The sequence below is a fragment of the Cryptomeria japonica genome, chromosome 2 (assembly GCF_030272615.1).
Source record: "Cryptomeria japonica chromosome 2, Sugi_1.0, whole genome shotgun sequence".
NCBI lineage: Eukaryota > Viridiplantae > Streptophyta > Pinopsida > Cupressales > Cupressaceae > Cryptomeria > Cryptomeria japonica.
In genome coordinates this window covers 625,786,909-625,805,594 of record NC_081406.1, presented here as the reverse complement: position 1 = coordinate 625,805,594, position 18,686 = coordinate 625,786,909, and the positions used below count along the sequence as shown (strand labels likewise).

At 35.8% G+C, this 18,686-nt stretch overlaps 1 protein-coding gene across 1 annotated transcript in view; it reads left to right on the top strand.

The window, feature by feature from the left end:
* The window catches only part of LOC131078670 (uncharacterized), a 55,207-nt gene extending 37,195 nt beyond the window's left edge, over nt 1–18,012 (top strand). The window contains exons 7-8 of the mRNA XM_058016420.2: nt 14,859–14,987; nt 15,153–18,012. Coding sequence (XP_057872403.2) covers nt 14,859–14,987; nt 15,153–17,606 — 2,583 coding nt within the window. The 3' untranslated portion in view covers nt 17,607–18,012. The remainder of the gene's footprint in view (nt 1–14,858; nt 14,988–15,152) is intronic.
* The last annotated feature ends 674 nt before the right edge of the window (nt 18,013–18,686 follow it).

Sequence of the window (18,686 nt, the reverse complement as noted above, 5' to 3'; positions counted from 1 at the left end):
ACCATGTAGATATTGAAATGAAAAGAATTGATTGCAGCCTCTTCTATGCCTTGGCTAGTTTTTTGGCCTGAAATGTCATCTTTCATATGGCAGTCTTGGTTTTGAACCTTAAGAAAATTTTAAAAGTGAAATCACTTTGGTGTTGCTTTTAAATATACCCATAGAGAAAGTGAATATTTATGTTGATAGGCATCATACAGTTACATGTTGGGAAGCATCTGTAAAAGTTTAAAACTATCAATCGCTAAATTGCACATAAAAATTAAATAACCATCAAAGCAATAAATTTTTTCCTTTAATGTACAATCTTTCATGAACTCAGAAATATATACATAAATTAGAATTACAAAATAAACTCTTTTGAAAAGGCTCTGCATTGCTCTGTTCACATTTGGTCTCAGCTTAGTTGAATGAATGTTTCACCCTTTGCATTAAAAGTCAGTTTGCATGGTTCTAATTGCATCTTATTTGGATTACAATTAAACTGCAGTCAGATCTGAAGTATTTTCATTTCACATATAACCTATTAGATCCCAATGAATGGATTTGTATGTTTCTGACTACACTTCATCTTTCTCACATATGATAAAGTTTATGCATATACTATTTTAAGATGCCAACTCAGAAGTAAAGATTCCTTGTCTCCATAAATTCCATTTCTTTTTTAAATTTTGCAATGTCACAGATACTAACAATATTATTAAAAGACGTTCAAGTGTTTTTGATCACTAATTAGTACTAGTATTATATTAAATAAGTTGCCGGTTCTAGTTAATATGGAACAAAATACAAAAAATAGTCATAATTTGCACAAATTATACAAAATTAAATACACAACAGAGCTGATAATTGTTAATTTGATAATTCAATGTCAAATGTTCACGATAAATCAAAATGGTTTGTATATGTTCAGAATGTGGCAAAACTCAGTAGTCAAACGTGCAAAACTGCATATGGAAACTCAATACAAATAATCCTATAGGAATGGAGTTTTGCTTTTGTTTTTTTGTTACTAGTGCAGTTAATAATTGCCTTCAAGGGCTAGTTTAGGTATTTTAGGTCGATGTATTTCATCTTTCATTTTTGCACAGGCCTTGGGTTCAGCTAGGTACACCTAGGGTCTGGTCTGGTATGTCTGGATATAACCAGGCTTGACCCATACTTAGAGGCTGGACCCTGGGCATATGCTGTATCTGGATCAGGACACAGACATGGTAGACAGTATATTAACATTCATAAATTTGTTACCAATAACTTCAAGGTGATCAATTTCTATTAATTTTTTAAGTTCTTGTTTTTATTGCACTTATTTGGTGCTAATGCCTGTTTAATCTCCACAATTCTTAGAAGAGCATAATGTGAATTTGATATGATATGGTATTAATTTATTAAGTTGTGCAAAAAGTAGAGGCTCACATAAAGAAGCCACCTTTGAGTAGAGTCAAAAAAACAATTGGCATATGATTTTACAGTAAGTGAAACAGATATATAGAACACATACCTCAAGAAAAACAATAACATGGAAAATGTTATACAACTCGAAGTAGAATAGAATACTTATTTGTGTATGATATCTTGAGTTACATTAAGGAGCGAATCAACGTGCAATATTTTTTTTTTGTGTGCAGCATTCACAGCTTCATCCAATGAATTTTTGTGGTAATTTCTGACATGTGGAGTGTCATTTGTATAGGGGTATTGTGTGTAATATCAGCTATGTGTAGAATCAACTAAGAAAAGATTCACTACATCCGCATCCAAAGAGCAATCATTTGTCTTCCTGATTTGCATTAATATTGTACACCTCGAAGTCTAGAATCTTGGTTTTTTATGATAATAATATCTTTGAGAACTTACTTTTGCATTGTTCAGTGTTATTCATTAAGATGATTATTTAGATCAGTTTTTGTATGATTCTCAAAAGTTGTTCTCACTCTTCTACTGTTGCCTGCTGTAATCCAAGCCTGTACTCATCACTGTGGCTGTAAAGAATTGTGTGATGATGACTTGTCTTTAGCTTCTAGCTGTTATTCTTGTGATGGTGATATGCATAGTTGATTGATAAGACTTGGATTATTGCACAAGCTTCAAGGTGTTAAGTTGTAGGTGTGGATAGCTTTAAATAACAGCTTTTTGATTCTATCTTTAATCATGCCAAGTCTCTAATTGTTTGCTTTGGCTCTTTTAATCTCTACATCACTTATGGTTCAGTTGAGTTTTGATGGAAGACAAATTGATGTAGAGCCTGCTTTTTCCATATTAGTTGGAAAGCTTATGATTACTCCAGTGCCAGTCTCTTTGATGTGGATCCAGATCTTCAAATTGCTGTTTAAACAGGCTTTTATCGGGGTTAAATTGCAGCATACAAAGCTGAAAATTCTTTTGTCATGTGATTGCCAATTCTATGGGTCGGATTTTTGCTGCAATTTATTTTGTTAGGGCATAAATAAATAAGGGAAACCAATTGTGCTGCTGTGGAGGTAAAAATTATTACACCAAGATGTGTAACCTACAGTGACAGCATGGGGTGGAGTGAATGTCGTGACGGTATTAAAAAAATGTGATATTAAATAAATAAAAACTTGCAAAATAAAGTTTTTAATGAAATGTTATACCTTTTTGAGCCGACAAAGTAAATAATCATAACTTTGCAAACCAATATAAATAGCAAGTGAAAGGACAAGGTAAATGTGTAACTTCGAAATTATTTATTACTAAGAGCAGAATAAAGGTGTGCAGAAAAATAATTATTACTGAGAACAGAATAAAGGTGTAAAAGATTAAGGAAAGAATAAATTACCGAGAGAGAATAAATTAAGGAGGTAAGTCATATTTATGTTTTGTTGAAATGTTATATTATTTAAAATATATAATATTATAAATTATTTTTTATTTTTAGATTCTTTAAGACATTTAATATAGTAATTTATTTTTTATTTTAAGATTCTACTTAATTTTTTTTCTTACAAACTTTATATTATATAAAATATTTCATATTGTAATTTAATATTTATTTTAAAATTCTTCTAAAAAATCTAGACAATTGATAAATAAAAAAATATATTTTAATGTCCAAGGGGTTGAGCTTAACTGGCTAAAACACTGGGTTCTCACTGTGGAGACCCAAGTTCAATTCCCAATAGGGACATCTAAAGTGGAATTCTAAGCTGTGACTCTTGGCTTTCCATAGGATGGGGAAGGTCTTGGGGTCAATCTAATGGAATTCTAAGTTGTGACTCTTGGCCTTCCATAGGATGGGGAAGGTCTCGGGGTCAATCTAAATAATAATTCAAAGATATGTAATGGGGATGGGCCCCCCTATTTTAAGATTCTACTTAATTTTTTTTCTTACAAACTTTATATTATATAAAATATTTCATATTGTAATTTAATATTTATTTTAAAATTCTTCTAAAAAATCTAGACAATTGATAAATAAAAAAATATATTTTAATGTCCAAGGGGTTGAGCTTAACTGGCTAAAACATTGGGTTCTCACTGTGGAGACCCAAGTTCAATTCCCAATAGGGACATCTAAAGTGGAATTCTAAGCTGTGACTCTTGGCTTTCCATAGGATGGGGAAGGTCTTGGGGTCAATCTAATGGAATTCTAAGTTGTGACTCTTGGCCTTCCATAGGATGGGGAAGGTCTCGGGGTCAATCTAAATAATAATTCAAAGATATGTAATGGGGATGGGCCCCCCTACTGTGTCCCCACTGGTTCATAGCTCCAGTCAAAAGCTATTCAGGCTTCGGCCAATTACCAATCAAAAAATAAAATAAAATATTTTAATTGAAATAAATGTTTGACTATGATTAAAACTAGCTTTAGATATCTTAAATACATCTAACCAAAATACTCAAGGTGCCTATATTTAAAGTGTTATCGAGAATAGATAGGTGCCTCAAGACTGATATCTCTTGGCATATTTTAGATAGATGTATTTAAAATATTTAAGCTAGTTTTATAATTGTGCTGGTTTTTAGATCAAGTTTCTTCAGAATGGGGATTCATTTGACTTTCAGTATCACTTGACCTATTGTTCTCTTTCCCAAATAGTGGAAGTTATAGACCGCTTGAAGCCAAAATATTGTGTGATGATGATTATTTATCTGTTTGTTGAAGAGGATCTTATGTTTAAGAGAGATCTTGGTCGGGAAAATTGGGATGACTATTGATGGGCATAATTTACTTAAGAATTCCTTATGATGTATGCGTAGGAAATTAAAAGTTGAAACTTTATTGATTTGATCAAGCAATCTTTTATTATGGATTTTTTGAATACAAATATAAATATTCTCTCCAAGAACAAAATCGAGGCATATTCATGGATTGGTTCATCTTGTTACAAGATGCACGTCAAAATTGACGTGAAAGCTATATACATCTTAAGTAGATAGTAGGTACATAAATACATGACAGCTATGCTTGGCTTCTAAATTGAGTATGTGTTGAAAGTAGAGTTCAAAAACTCATGACTTGCAAAATTTGAAAAAGCCAATTTTGACTCAAACTCAGTGACTTGGCAAAAAGTCTACAAAACATGAGAAATTTAAAAATACTGCCTAAAAAACCATAAGGTTTATGCAAAATACAGTTAAGCAGTGTTTCAAGTGGGCTTGTAAAATGTTGGGGAAGTGTCCTGTTGTGACGTTTTCACACATCGCCACATTGCTAATGGGGACCCCCTCTTTTCGCTGAAAAAACGAAGTCTTTTGCAGTCTGTGTCATCTCCCGACCCTAAAGAATGAGTTATAAGGTCTTGTTGGTTTGGATTTTGACCTTTGGAAGTAATGAAGTGACTAAGTAGGGAATGGAATCTTAAGGAATATACAGCCTAGACAGGATACCATCTTAATATTGTCATCAAGTCGAGAAAAAGGGTTTTAATGTATTGAGAAATGCATTGTGCTTATTGCTTTTTCCTTCAAACTTTGCATTTTGCTAACTATGAACTTGATTGATGCTTGTACTTTGGATATAACGGGGAGCGAGACTTTGGATGTTGAGAGGAGGACATCGTTGAGTGGGTGATATCATCGTCCAAGGAAGAGATTGCAATAATAGAACAAAGAATGCACCATTAGAGGAAGGGAATGATGGACATTTGGCTAAGTGTCAAGATAACCCTTACAATTGACATGAGGAAATGAAAGAGAATCCGTTAAGGAAGCCACAAGTGAAATTTGAGCAATTTTTGAGAACTTTCTATTTTTAGAAAGTATTTTTATTTCACTGTGGCCCCGATTGACCAAATTTTGCATTTGAACAAACTTTCTATTTTTAGAAATAACTGAACGTTAACTGCAAGTGGAACGGATATCCTGATTCAAGTCTAGAAGAACGAAGATGAAATGTAGAGCATAAAGTGTTAGTGCCGAAGGAAAAAATCCTCCTCCAGGCCAAAACTCCACCCAAGAGTGGAAATTCTCAGCGAAGGAGGAATTTGGCGAAAATTGAAAATCCTCCTCTAGCTCAAAATGAGGAATTTTCCGTGAAGAAAAAATCCTTCTCCCTAAGCAAAAGTGTGCCCGAGTCTTGGAAATGGCAAAAAATTTAACTGTGGGAAAATTCCGTCTTCCCCCTTCAAGTGCACTCAAACATTCAAAATTCTTGGAAATAATGAAAAATTGGCTAAGTGTTGGAAATTCCTTCCATCAAGACATAATTCTTGGAAATTGTGTAAAATTGGCGAAGTGTTGGAAATTTCTTCCTTCGGACTCCCAAGCAGGATATAATTCTTGGAAAGTGAAAAAATGGTTAAGTATCATAGAATTCCTCCTTCAAGTCCAGAACGCGCCCAAGCATTCCTCAGGTCATGAAATTTTGAAATTTTTACCAAGGTGTAGAAAATCCTTCAGAACCTCCCAAATGCGCCCAGCGTCATGATGGCAAGGAAGGATGAAATTTCACCAAGGAAAATTCCTTCCCCAGGCTCCAAATGCGCCTATCTCTAGGAAGGGAAGAAATGATAAATTTTGCTAAGTGTTGACAAATCCTCCTCCAAGATTGATATGCGTTCGAGGATTCTCTAGAAAGGGAAACTCAAAAATTTGACTAAGTATGGAGAAATTCCTTCTCCAAGCTCCAAATGCGCCGATCTCCCTATTGTCAGAAAATGATAAAACATCAAGGATTCATCTATCAAATCCAAAGGCAACATCAAGACATCAAGAGGCATGGAGGTCCAAAATGAGCGTATCCAATTTATGAGATACAAGTTTAAGAAGAAATCCAATCTCAGGAAGTTCATGGAGGAAGAATTCGAGTTCTAAACGTCAAGGAGGACATTCAAACTCCAAACATTCAGGCTTCAAGGCAATCTAGTTCTAGACCCCAAGGTTCACTTGAAAGATCAAAGTTCAAGTGCAAATGTAGAAGGAAGAATTTCCTCCGGAAATCCAAAATCAAAGGTCAGAAATTTCAAGTGTGAAAGATTTCAAGAATGATAGAATCTTTGACAGGAATGTCTAATCCATTCCAAGAAGTTGAATTCCCGAATCCAAGTACGTGGAAAGGAAGGGTGATCAGAGAAAAGGAAGCATATGACTTCTCTAGATGGTACTGCGCAGTGATACTGGGAAAGGAAGCCTTCAAGAAATCAAATGCAGAATCAGCCCGGCTAAGGAGGATACTCAAAGAAATTCAGACGAAAATCCTCTCCTCAATGAAGGCATTGTTTGCGCAAGATGAATTCGAGATAGTGATGTCTAAGTTCATTCAATTTGCCAACAAAGAGAGAGATAAGGGGCTTTTACTTCTAGATGATGAGTTGTTTGATGCTTAGTTGACATCTAGTTATTGGTCCTTTACTCTAGTTCTTTTTGCATAAAAGGTGGTCATTTACTTTGAAACCCTAATTAGGGTTCCATCTTGTAATCTCGGCCCTTGATTGCAAATCAATCTTGGCCGTTCATTTGTGGAAGGATCTCTATAAAAGGTCCATGCCTTCTCATTTGTAAAGAATTAAATAGCTCATTAGAAATAGAGAGCTCTTGCTCCTTAGAGTAGAAGTAGAGTAGGAGAAGGAGAAGACATTTTTGGAAGACTTGGAGAAATAAAATTTGAATTCATTGAAGATATGGTGGATTCATGTTTATTTCAATTTGTTGCATGGTGTTCTTCCAATTTCTCAAGTTGTTAGAAGTGCTTTGATGTTAATGGAGAATGCGACAATGTTTGATGAATTTCAATGGTTCATACTTTTTGCACTTAGATGATTTCTATTTACAGTGTAAGGTTAGCCTGAACCTCTTTTTTATGGATGCTTAACTTCTATCATGGAATGTACATTGTTCGTTATGATGGTGTTCATCGTGATATGAAAACTCTTTGCATAATCCATTGGAGCATGATCCGTTATCCTCATTGTCCCTAGGAGTAGATTAGAACTTCTTAACATTTTCCCTTTTCTTCTTTTTTTCTAGTTCCAGTTAAGTCTGTTCATGGAAGAAGCATCACAATCTTGTAATATCCGATGATGAAGTTCCAGCCATAGCATCAAGAGAAGTGAAGACAACAAAAGCGTAAGGTCCCCTTGGATTACCAGCATACATCAGCCAAAAGAGCTCATATCCCACATTAAGTTGCATGTATGCAGTAGAAACCTTGGAGTCGCCTCAGTGAACTTTTTTTGCAATCTTAGCATGCGAGGAGTCTTTGTTCAAGAGAGGATAAAGTGTCTTTGGTATTTTTCTTCTGTGTTGGTGTGGTCATAAAACACACATCAACATGTCCTCTATTAGATTTGAATACAAAAAGGAGTACAGTATTGTATCAACATACAAATACAACAATTGATAAATATGATATACATTATGATTGAATTTCATTTTAAAAAGATACATGTCCATGCATATTACAACAATTTACAGTTTTCTCTTTCCCTCATGTCTTATTGATGGTTTGGGTCTTGTTCCTTGCAATTGGTTGTGGGTTCACCCTCAAACTAGAAGATTGTGGCTTTACCCTTGAACTAGAAGGCAATGATTCCTCTAGCTCAACATCATCTTCTGCCATGATGTCATCCATTCAAAGGTCCATGCTTCTGCTGCACGCTCCTTTGCATGCCTCTGAAAATTAACAATCTCATATCTTGTAAACATTGTTGGTTTCTCGTCTAGTGTAGTCCAACTGCATATTGATCAATCTCATCTAAGTCAAAAGTCAATTGGCTGTTGAGTAGCAATGCCCACCTTTTCTACATGATGGTGAATGTTATTTTTCATGGAGATGAGATCATTGAGGCACTTTTGTGTCAACTTGTTGCATTTCTTTGTGTGAATGGTCTTAAACAAGCCCCAGTTGCACACACATCTAGAAGTGTTACAAGGTTCAGACACAACTTGAAGGGCTAGCTTCTAAAGATTTGGGGTTTTTGACCTCAATCTTCCCACCAAGCAGCTGCATAGAAGACGTTCAAAAGTTCGTAATACCCAAAAGTTTAAGTTTTTAAGTGAAGTGAAGATTGAGATTTTTTGTTATCTTGTGCTCGGGTTCAAACCTTAATATTAAGTATTGAAACCTTAATGAAAATGCAAAAATCTTGTCAATACTGTATGCATTGCTCTGAAGAAAGATGCATTTGTGAATAAAACGCCCGCTCATTGGTCATGAATAGACATATCCTGGGACAGTTCCTTGCAAGTTTTCTGCTGCTCCTGCATTGGCTGTGGAATGAACAAATCCTGTGATGCTTTTTAGGTTTTTTTTTTGTTTCATAAATTTTTGTGGTTTTTTTGTGTGGAGATGGCACAAGTTAGGGCTTTTGACGTGGAGGTGGCAGGAAATGTGAGTGGGATGTTTCTTGTTACAAGGGATTTCTCTGAACCTGTTCTGATATGGGATACGCATCCTGGGGGGTTGGAGATACATCTCTCTGCAACCTTCAAAAAAACAAGATTAAAAATCCTAGAACTTAGAAAATTGCAGAAATTTGCTCCTTCAATTGCTTTCGGTCACTAAAACAAGATTGTGTGTTCTGTGTCCCTGCAGTGCACAGTGAGTCTGCAACAGGGATTTATGTCGACCGGGCTGCAAGCAAGATTGTGAGGTCCTCATTTTGAAATCTGATTCATGAGTTATTTAACTATTGCTGTAACTGTAAGGATATAACCTAGTTTTCTATCTAGACACTTGTAATAGGCTGATGCAAAATAGTTGAGCTTTCAATGTGAGTTTGAGTGTGAGAACTTAGCATTTTTGCAAAATGAAATTGAGCATTAATATTGTTTAAGAAATCAAACCCTTCTATTTGTGATGTTTTAATGTGTTGTTAACGCACATCTATAAGAAACAGTAGCGTCTTCAGATATTCTGGTAAAGTGATCAACAAAATTGCAGTTAACTTTCAACCACTGGCCTAACTGACAATTGTAGTTGCTAATTGAAATTGTTTAATCCTAGACACATAATAAATTTCATGTTGCGAATGGTGGAGCTGTTTATTGAGACCATGGATGGATATAGTGTGTTACCATATCGATTAGCAGACAGCATTAAGGATGATCTGTGTTACTGATAAGTTTGCAAGTTGGAAAGTGAAGATAATATAGCTGCAATCACATAGCCTATAAATTGCAATTGGTGGGGTGTTAAAGATGAATAGCTAAAAAACGAAGCATATTTTGAACTTCCAAATAATAGATTGGTGCATGATTTATATCAGCTGAAGTAGGATAAGCTGAAGTTATGTTTTAAATTTTCAGATTAATTTAGTGTAGCAATCTGCTTATCTTTTATAGGTCAAATATATACTTATAAATGTTTAAAGGATTATTACGATCAGTTTAATTATCATTCAAGAGCCATAAAGAGATCATCAAGCCCTCAGAAGCTGAGCTTGCCAAGTGCGCTAAGCACAATTACAAAGACCTTACAATCATAAATATGTGAACTGCCACCAGAAGACCTATTAAAAGTTAGAGAAAAAAAATTGAGCATGTAATGTTCCCTTTTTTTTTAAATTTATTTTCTGATTTTTTTTTAAAGGAAATGGATCCAAATAAGAAGTATAAATTCTGACCACACTTTTCAAGACCCTTAAATAACTGATATCAATCTATAATTGCAATATTTTGTCATAAAAACACTAGCATGTTAGATGAAGCCAATTCTGAATCAGGGCAGCCAAATAATCTTCCAATATGATTTATTTGAACAAAGTAGCCACTAGAAACAATGAATTAAGATGCTGGAAAGTACAAATCAGAATTTATAATATATTTTTACATTTACAGAATGTTGTACCCAGCTGAAAAGATGCAAGTTAGATTTAGATCAGGCCTTTCAATGTTTGTAAACAGCAAATAGAGGCTGGTGACTGGTATGGCTGTTGTGTGGAGATGTCTGGCTGGCTGTACATTACTAGAAAGGCTGTAATCAGTTTGAAATGATGCAGATCAGCTGGAATTAGGTTTAAAACAGCAATATATTGTCAAATGCATCCTCCCAATGGCGGCATTTAGCTAGGTTTGACTGTCATAGACCTGTACAATTCACATCCAGCGCCTTTTGCTGCACATGACTCCCAAAATTCTGAAAATCAATAAAGGGATCTTTAAATATGATACAGCAACAAAATAGTGAAATTGCCCTACTGCTGCAATCTTGCATGAAATCTTAAAAAAATTAGCAACGAACACTGTAGCGCTTCTGTAGCAAATTGTAAAATATCTTCAAAGCCTCAACAAATTGGCACAATTGTGATCCTTGGATGGAATCACCCAAAATGGGAAACAAGGATTTTCATCCTTGATCCAGTATGATGAATTTCAAGAGGGTTTTTTTCTCTAGAATTCAAACATGCCAAGGGTTTTCGTCCTCGGATGCCCTAGAATGAACAATTGCTCATATCTGAAAGTAGTATGCAAATGATAGTCTGAAATGATCCTCAAGTGAAGATTGGCACCTCTTTGATATACCTTACCAAATTGAGCCATTGGGTTCTAAATTTCCCCCCCCAAGTATTAAAAAATACTTTTAATTTTTCATTTTATCTATTGATTTACTCATATATTTATTTCATTTATTTAAAAATACTTTTATTTTAATATTAGTGTTAGAAACACCTTTATTTTAATTATAATAATATTATTAAGTTGCCCTTAAAATTAGAGATTATTGAGCCAACTTAAATAATGTTATTATCTTAATTTGGAAACGGGAACATGACAGAGCAACGAGGTGATAAAATCCTTCCTCCAATGCACCCTCCAGAGGGCCAAAAAATAGATGCAAATGTATGGCTAAGGAGGCTAATAGTCTGAAAAGACTTTTGTCAAGACCCTGCTAACCTTACACCCAATTGCTATAAAGAGCTGAAAATGGCTCTTGATCAACTCCTATGTTGGCTAAGAAATCTGCTGCTGAGTTCATCTAACAAGAAAGACAAGTGAACAAAACATTATCAAAATTTTACTCAATGCCTTTGCTTCCTGAATGAGAGTTTTCAATTGGGACAATCAAACTTAGCCTCTGAATAATATTTGACAATTCACCTTCCACCACAAGACATCTAGATAGCATGTTACATTGTATATAGCATACTAGCAAAAATATCTTAAATATATCTCTCGAAAAGATGCTGAGAGATATCAGCCTTTAAGTGCCTACAATGAATTTGTTACACAGGATAGATGGGTGCCTCGAGAATGCTATCTTTTGATGTCTTTTAGATAGATGTGTTAATTTTAAGCAATCAGATGTTAATCTTAAATAATCAGGTTATAACAGATCAGTAACAGCAATAAAAACACAAAACAAGACACACCAATACCCTGGGAAAACCTCCCTCTTGGAGGTGAAAAACCCAGCCACAAAGTACAATGTGTATTATCTCAAATGTAGGCAATTACAAGGCAAGTGTGCTTATCTCAGATTGATGTTCAACCAGCAAGATAGCAGATCTGAAATCCTTTGTATATGATAATGGAGATTGCAGCCCTTATCATCAGCATCAAATTTGCTCAATGCAAGTCTTCATTAGCTTCGCAAGATCTTGATAGCATCACCTAACAGCCAGCCTTCACACAATGGATGAGGAGCAAGTTCGCACAAGAGAGAGAGAGAGAGATCGCCAAATGTTGGAGAGGAGATTACATGTGTTGACAGCCTTAAGAATGATTTGCCTTGTATGTGAATTGATTCATTATGCTGTGCAAATGACTTGCTTATATACTTGATTTGTGGTGTCAAGTCTCAAGTCGGCCTGCCTTGTTAATTTAATAATAATATTATGTAGATTGTCCAAATAGGTCTTGACCTATTAAGACGTTATTGCTTGATTGCCTTTACCACACGTTACATGAGTTTGGGCCTTTAAATAATCATAGATGCCTCTCCATCAAGACTTGAAAAGTTCAAAGTTTACTCGCAGCAACATATTTTTCTGCATTATCTGTCACCACCTGCACCACATTTTCTTCCCCCACCTCTTGTATGACTTCCTCAATAGCCTCACATAAGTATGTGGCATTATTCACATGTGAGGAAGCATCGATAGACTTCAAGAACATGGTGGATCTTGAAAATAGAGTTTCAACAAATCAAAATTTAATTTATTCAATGCATTTAGGGAAGTACAAATTAGAATGAATCATGATCAATCACCTCTGTAGGAAATAAGAAAATTTAGGAGTGTTCTGTTCCTCCTATCCGTCCAACCATCTGTCATGATGGTGCAACCCTTTTGGCTCCAAGACTGTCGGTGGTCTTTTAGCTCAACTTTCATATCCTCGACCATTTCTAACAAGAGGAGGCCACTTAACTCAACATCAATAGGGGCTTTAAACCCCGCACCATAAATGGTTATGGCATCTACCATGCCTTGCCAATAAGGAGACCTGTCACAAATAGATTATGATTAGACAAAGTAGAGTTCAACTTCAAACTATAAATTTACTTTTAAACTTGAAGCAATCAAATCAAAAAGAATTACTTGGCTGCAATAAATGGAATGTTGCAAAAGTACCCTAATAGAAGCCAACCCTACTAATAGAAAAAATCAGCAAACATCATGTAGGGTTTGCACTTTGCTATTATTCTACTTCTCTCATTGAAGTTAAGCTAAAAAAATAAAAACATTCAAGATTTGGAAAGTTAACTGTTAAACTAAAAAAAATTAACAAACAAATGAAAAAAATCCATTAACATACCTAAAAAAACCAACAAAATCTACGAAGTTTAACACTTACCTCTTTCAAATGAGTTGAGAAGTCTTGCTATGGACTCCTTGATTCTCTCAATGCAAGCCTATGGCCTCCCCAATGTGATTTGTGGTCTCTTTGATGCTCTTTTTCCCTGCTGGTTGCAAACCTATGGCCTCTTGTTTTCCTTCCTCTCTCTCACTTTTCCTCTCTTCCTAAATGAAAGAGAAATTAAAAAAAAAAAATGTCAAAAAGCTTTTTTTTTTTTTTTTTTTTTAAATCGAAATTTGAACATGCCGCTGGCCGAGTTCCGAGTCAGCAAAACTCGCCGAGCTTGGCTTGACTCGCCAACTCGGCGAATTTGCCTGACTCGCGGCGAGTCTGGGAACTTTGCATGAGACGTTGGTAATGTTGCAGAGTAGATGATGTTTATGCTGAAGATGACTCTCCTATACTTGCAAAAGATAAGGTGTATGTTTTTAGGGTTGTTTTGACAAGTTGAAAAATTCTTATTTTTATCGTTTTCAGTTTCTTGTGTTTTAATCTTCAGATTTGAAATGTCATTTTGTTTTGGTTTCAATAATGTTCAGTTTCTTTTCAAACAAAATTAGTGGGTTGTTGTAGGTTCCACAGGTTGATTTTGCCTTTCAGAAGCTTCCATGAAGCCTGTTACTTCTTTGGGAACGCCAGCTCTGTGCTTCCTGGGAAATGGGGGCAAAACATTTCCTAAATTGTAAACTGGACTAATGGTTATTTGGGAGGAAACCTTTCTTAGTTTTTCCTTTTTTTAAATATATCTCAGGATGAAACACAGGGTAGGGTGTCATACTGCAACTGAGGATTGTCTTTGAAGGGATTGCTTGGCGTTTTGCAGTTGAACATGTCGCTTGCAGACTGTTTGATACTGATCTGTTGATTTATGGTTGAACCTGTGAGCCATCGTAGTTTTATACTGATGGATAGTCCCCATGGGTGTACGGATCGGCCAGGTGGCTTCTCTTCAACTATTCCATCTCCATGTTCTCCTGAACTGATGATTGTCTTGTTCCTTTTGAGATTAGCCTTGTCTTCATTTACAATGAATTACAAACCATCTAGGAAGAGATTTATGAGATCGTTAGTACTCCAGTTAACAGAACTGATCTGTTTCAGATCATTCATGGCAGTAGCATTCCTTTGTTCAAGATTCTGATTGTTCAATGTGTTTATAGAGTTTTAGAAAAAGCCTAATTTATGAAGTGATGTAGACATATTGCAATTTTCACTCTAGCAATGAAAAAAATAGTATGCTTACAGTTGTTCCAAACTTTTATTTTCTTAAAATATATTTTGTGTTTCCTTTTTTAAAAACTAGGGCAATGTTCCGAAGACTATGTTGCTAATTCTATGAAATTTCAGTTAATTGTTCATGAAAGGGTGTGATGTGAAATTCAAATAAAATAAAAGCAAAGCACGAATCAGACAATGACACATTAAGAGCAGTGATGAAAATGGTATCTTGTAACTCTTTGGTGCCTCTTTTGATCAAGTATACTTTTCAGCTCTCATTTTAAAAGTACTTAGAGAGTAAGTGGACACTTTTTAAGATCCAATGCAAGTAAAGCGGCAAAAGTTAACTAGACTACATGATTTACTTTGTCTTGCTCTAGTTAGAAACTTAGATTCTTTTTCAAGAAAAGTCATTCATGTGAATTCTCCATTTTGTTTGTCAGGTAGAAAAGGCTTTTAGAGAGGGAACTGCACGCCAAAATGCTCATAGTATTTTTGTTTGTTTGGCACTTGGTCTGTTGGAAGAACGTGTACATGTTGCATGCAAAGAAATTATTACATTGGAAAAGCAGGTAAATAAAAATTTATGTAGGCCTTTGAACAAATTATTTAAAAGATTTATAATTATTTTGATCTTGGTGTTCCTAAAGCTTTTGTAGTACTGATGTTCGCTGTATATAAATTTTAGCTATTGAAAGATCTATTATAGAGGTTTCTCTTTTTTCTTTTTTTGGCAGAAAAAGCTTCTTGAAGAGGAGGCTGCTGAAAAACGTGAAGAAGAGGAACGGAAAGAAAGAAAAAGACTGAAAGAACGAGAGAAAAAAATGAGGAGGAAGGAGAAGCTCAAAGAGAAAGAGAGAGAGAAAGAAAAGAACAATGTGGATGTGAATCCTGCTGTCTTGATTTCCCAGAAATCTGCAATTGGTTCAATGCCAACTGAACAAGAGGAGTCTGCATGCCATTCTGGTGATGGTGCAGGAAATAAAAATGATGATACTGTTATGGCTAGGTCTTCTTCACCAGATATGATAATGGCCACATCTTCTATGCATTATGTTCTTGGAGAAAATAGGAATGGGAAAGAACATGACATGTCATTTTCAGTTGTTGATGTGGATGGGGAGCTCAATGCTAGAGATGGCAATGGCTCCTTTATTGTTGGCCAGTCAAAATCAGCAAGACGAAAATCAAAGATAAGGAAAAGTCCAATGCTGGAGACAGCTTCAGGTCGATTATTTAGGAGAGGTCCTAATATGAGTCTTGAGACACATAGCCATCTCAGGAGTTCTGAACGACCAGCATCCAATGGATATTTTGAGACTACTGGATCCATACACAGTTTCCAGAAACATTCAAAAAGTCTGAAGCCTGATAATTTTGGGAAGGCTGATAATAGAAATAGCACAACTAAGTGCCATGAAAAATATCACTGGTCCAATGGAAGGTCACATTATAGATATGATTATCAGCTTTGTGGTTGTAATACACACAGTTTTGACAAATCTGTTAGGGAGTCTAGGATTACAGACAGATCTGATGCTACATATGACATGCCAAAACCTTTTTATCGTATTGGCAGCCATATGGCTGGGCCTATTTTGGATCATGGAGTTCATAAGGGGAAGAATTCTGCAGGGGTGTTATGTGGGAGCAGAGGGGACATGGTTTCACATAAAAAAGTGTGGGAGCCCTTAGAGTTACGGAGACAAGCTAATAGAAGCCCTTCACAATATAGTGTTCCATTGAATTCCATCACCTCGAAGGCTGCTGCTTGTGAAAAGGGAGACACTTTTAACAGGAAGATAATTCAATGCAGCAATAAACTAAACACTATGCATAATAATAATAATAACAACAATGATAATAATAATGTTTCAGTGGCATCAATCAGTACAAATGAATGGAGCCCCTTAAGTTCTTGTATAAGCAATGGAAGTGACAAAAAATCCAGGATATCCAATTCACACCATTCTGAGAGTGATGCAACATCTAAAGGTCTTGTTCAGGAGATAAATAATGATAGTGGACAAATAACAAAGTCGTCCATTTCTGTGCCTCCATTTAATGGGAATCATATTAATGACTCTGCTTCATGTATATCAGCTGCAGATGACTGTTGTAGGCAAAGTAGAGACAACAATGGCTGCATTGTGATTCCTTCCTCTCACAACATTAGTGAGAAACCAAAGGACACCACGGTTGCTGGAGATTCTTCCTCTGCTTCAGAGAATGGCTGCCAATATGGAGATGTAAAAATCTCCAACAAATGTGGAACGGATTTACAGGTTCCATGCTCTAACCCTGGCAGTATTGAGAACTTTGACAGGCACAGGAGTGGGTCACAGCTTGGAACTGCATGTTCTCCAGTGCTTAATCATGTAGAAGATATTTCAAAGACAACGGGATTGTCTGCTATCCAAGGCAGTGCAATGTCTGCAACAAAAGGCTCATTCACTACTTTGGAAATGACATCCCAGCAACAAATGTTGCCAGTCCACCTTCCAAGTATATCTTCATCGATGTATCCTTTACATTCCCAACATAATCAAAGCCACAATTACTACCAAAGTAGTGGAGGATGGTCCTCTGTCTCTGGCAGTGGTCTATTGCCTGTTACTCCCCCAAATCGGATTGTTTTTCCTGGGCCAGGTGGGTTTGGGTTATCTTCAGGCAGGTTGCCTGGCTTTTCCTTGCCACATCCTTCTTTTCAGCCTTTGCCATCTTTACTTGCTGTAAGTAAGATTCCATCCTCACATGGATCTGCTTCTGTAAGTTATAATGGTCTTACAAGTTCTAGGTTGGGGGAACCACAGATTGGAGAAGTTAGATTCTGCACTGGGGTCAATTTAGTGCATCAGGAAGCAAAGAATCTTCCTCAGAAAGAGGTTTCCAATGGTCTTTCTTCATCAGAGGTAACATCTCCTCAACAAGATGGAATTTCTGGAAATTCACCAACTCATGATACATCGGCATTTTCCCTATTTCATTTTGGTGGTCCAGCAGGGGTGACAAAAGAGAGTGATTTAAATTCAGCTCCCTTGCAAGAAGAAATTCCACGTGATTCAACTATGAAGGATGCTTGTGTTGCACAACTGCTCCAAAGTGACATTACAATGCCCAATGATCAGGCTCCTATAGAAGAGTATAGCTTGTTTGCTGTGAGTCATGGAAATAGGTTTGCGTTTTTTTAATGGAGTGTACTAAAGTACATCACAACTTCTGGTTCAGAGGCTACTGAATTTTTTCTTCATAGCTTGACATACGAAGGTGGATGGTTTGACCATCTAAAATTGGCATCGTGAAATCTTCTTACTTGGGTAGAAATTCTGCCTATATATTCATTGAGTTTGTTTGTTGTCAATTCCATATTATTTATTGTTTCCAATTGTATAAAGTGATTGCTGCAAAGGTTAATGCGTTGAAATTTTGTTATATGAAGTATATTAGAGTTCATGTTATTTGTAATTGATTCCGGGAGAATTAGTGGGGTTCGTCTGGAATTGTTTGTGAAAGAACAATGATTCTTTATATTAACTGAGTGGCAGGTGATATTTTTCTTTAATCATTAAAAGAAAAAGGCTCCATGATTGGATCTTATCCACGTTCTTATACTGCGTATACGAATGCAAGCAGTTTCTAATCTCATGAGTGTTGGAGATGGTGTGGTAGTTTCTAATCTTTTAAGATACCTTTCTCCGAGAGAAATAAAAGAAGAAAATTTTAGAAATGGAAAAAACATAATTGGCTGCCTATCTCAGAGTATTGATGTCACATTTTCATTAACATTTATGCTTACTAGCATGGATGCTCAATTCACAGTAGGAGTATTTGATGTAAATGTGCATATTATTGAGCTCTGACTAACTTGTAATTGTTGAGCAACTTGGCATTTCCAACTTCAACATTTAAAGAAAACTTTGCTGTTCATTGCCTCCCTTAATTCGTGTGGGGAGCTTCGGTTCTCATCTTAGTCTTCATGTAGGTAACTAAGAGTGCACATCACACTTAAAATTTTGTAACAGAAAAGCATGAGCTGGAGCAGACCTCCTATGGGTTAATGCTAAATAATGAACCAGTGGAATCGCCATTTCTCTTACCCCTTTTTTAATGATCAGGGACAAGTGAGTCAGGTTGCATATTTATATGTATCTTAGTGAAAAAAAGGATAGGGGTGAACCAGAAAAAAACTTCCTTGGAAGGACAGATTTGGCACTACATACTAATCAGTTAGCAAGCTACTTGGTTATCATAAAAGACGAAAAAGGCCAGCT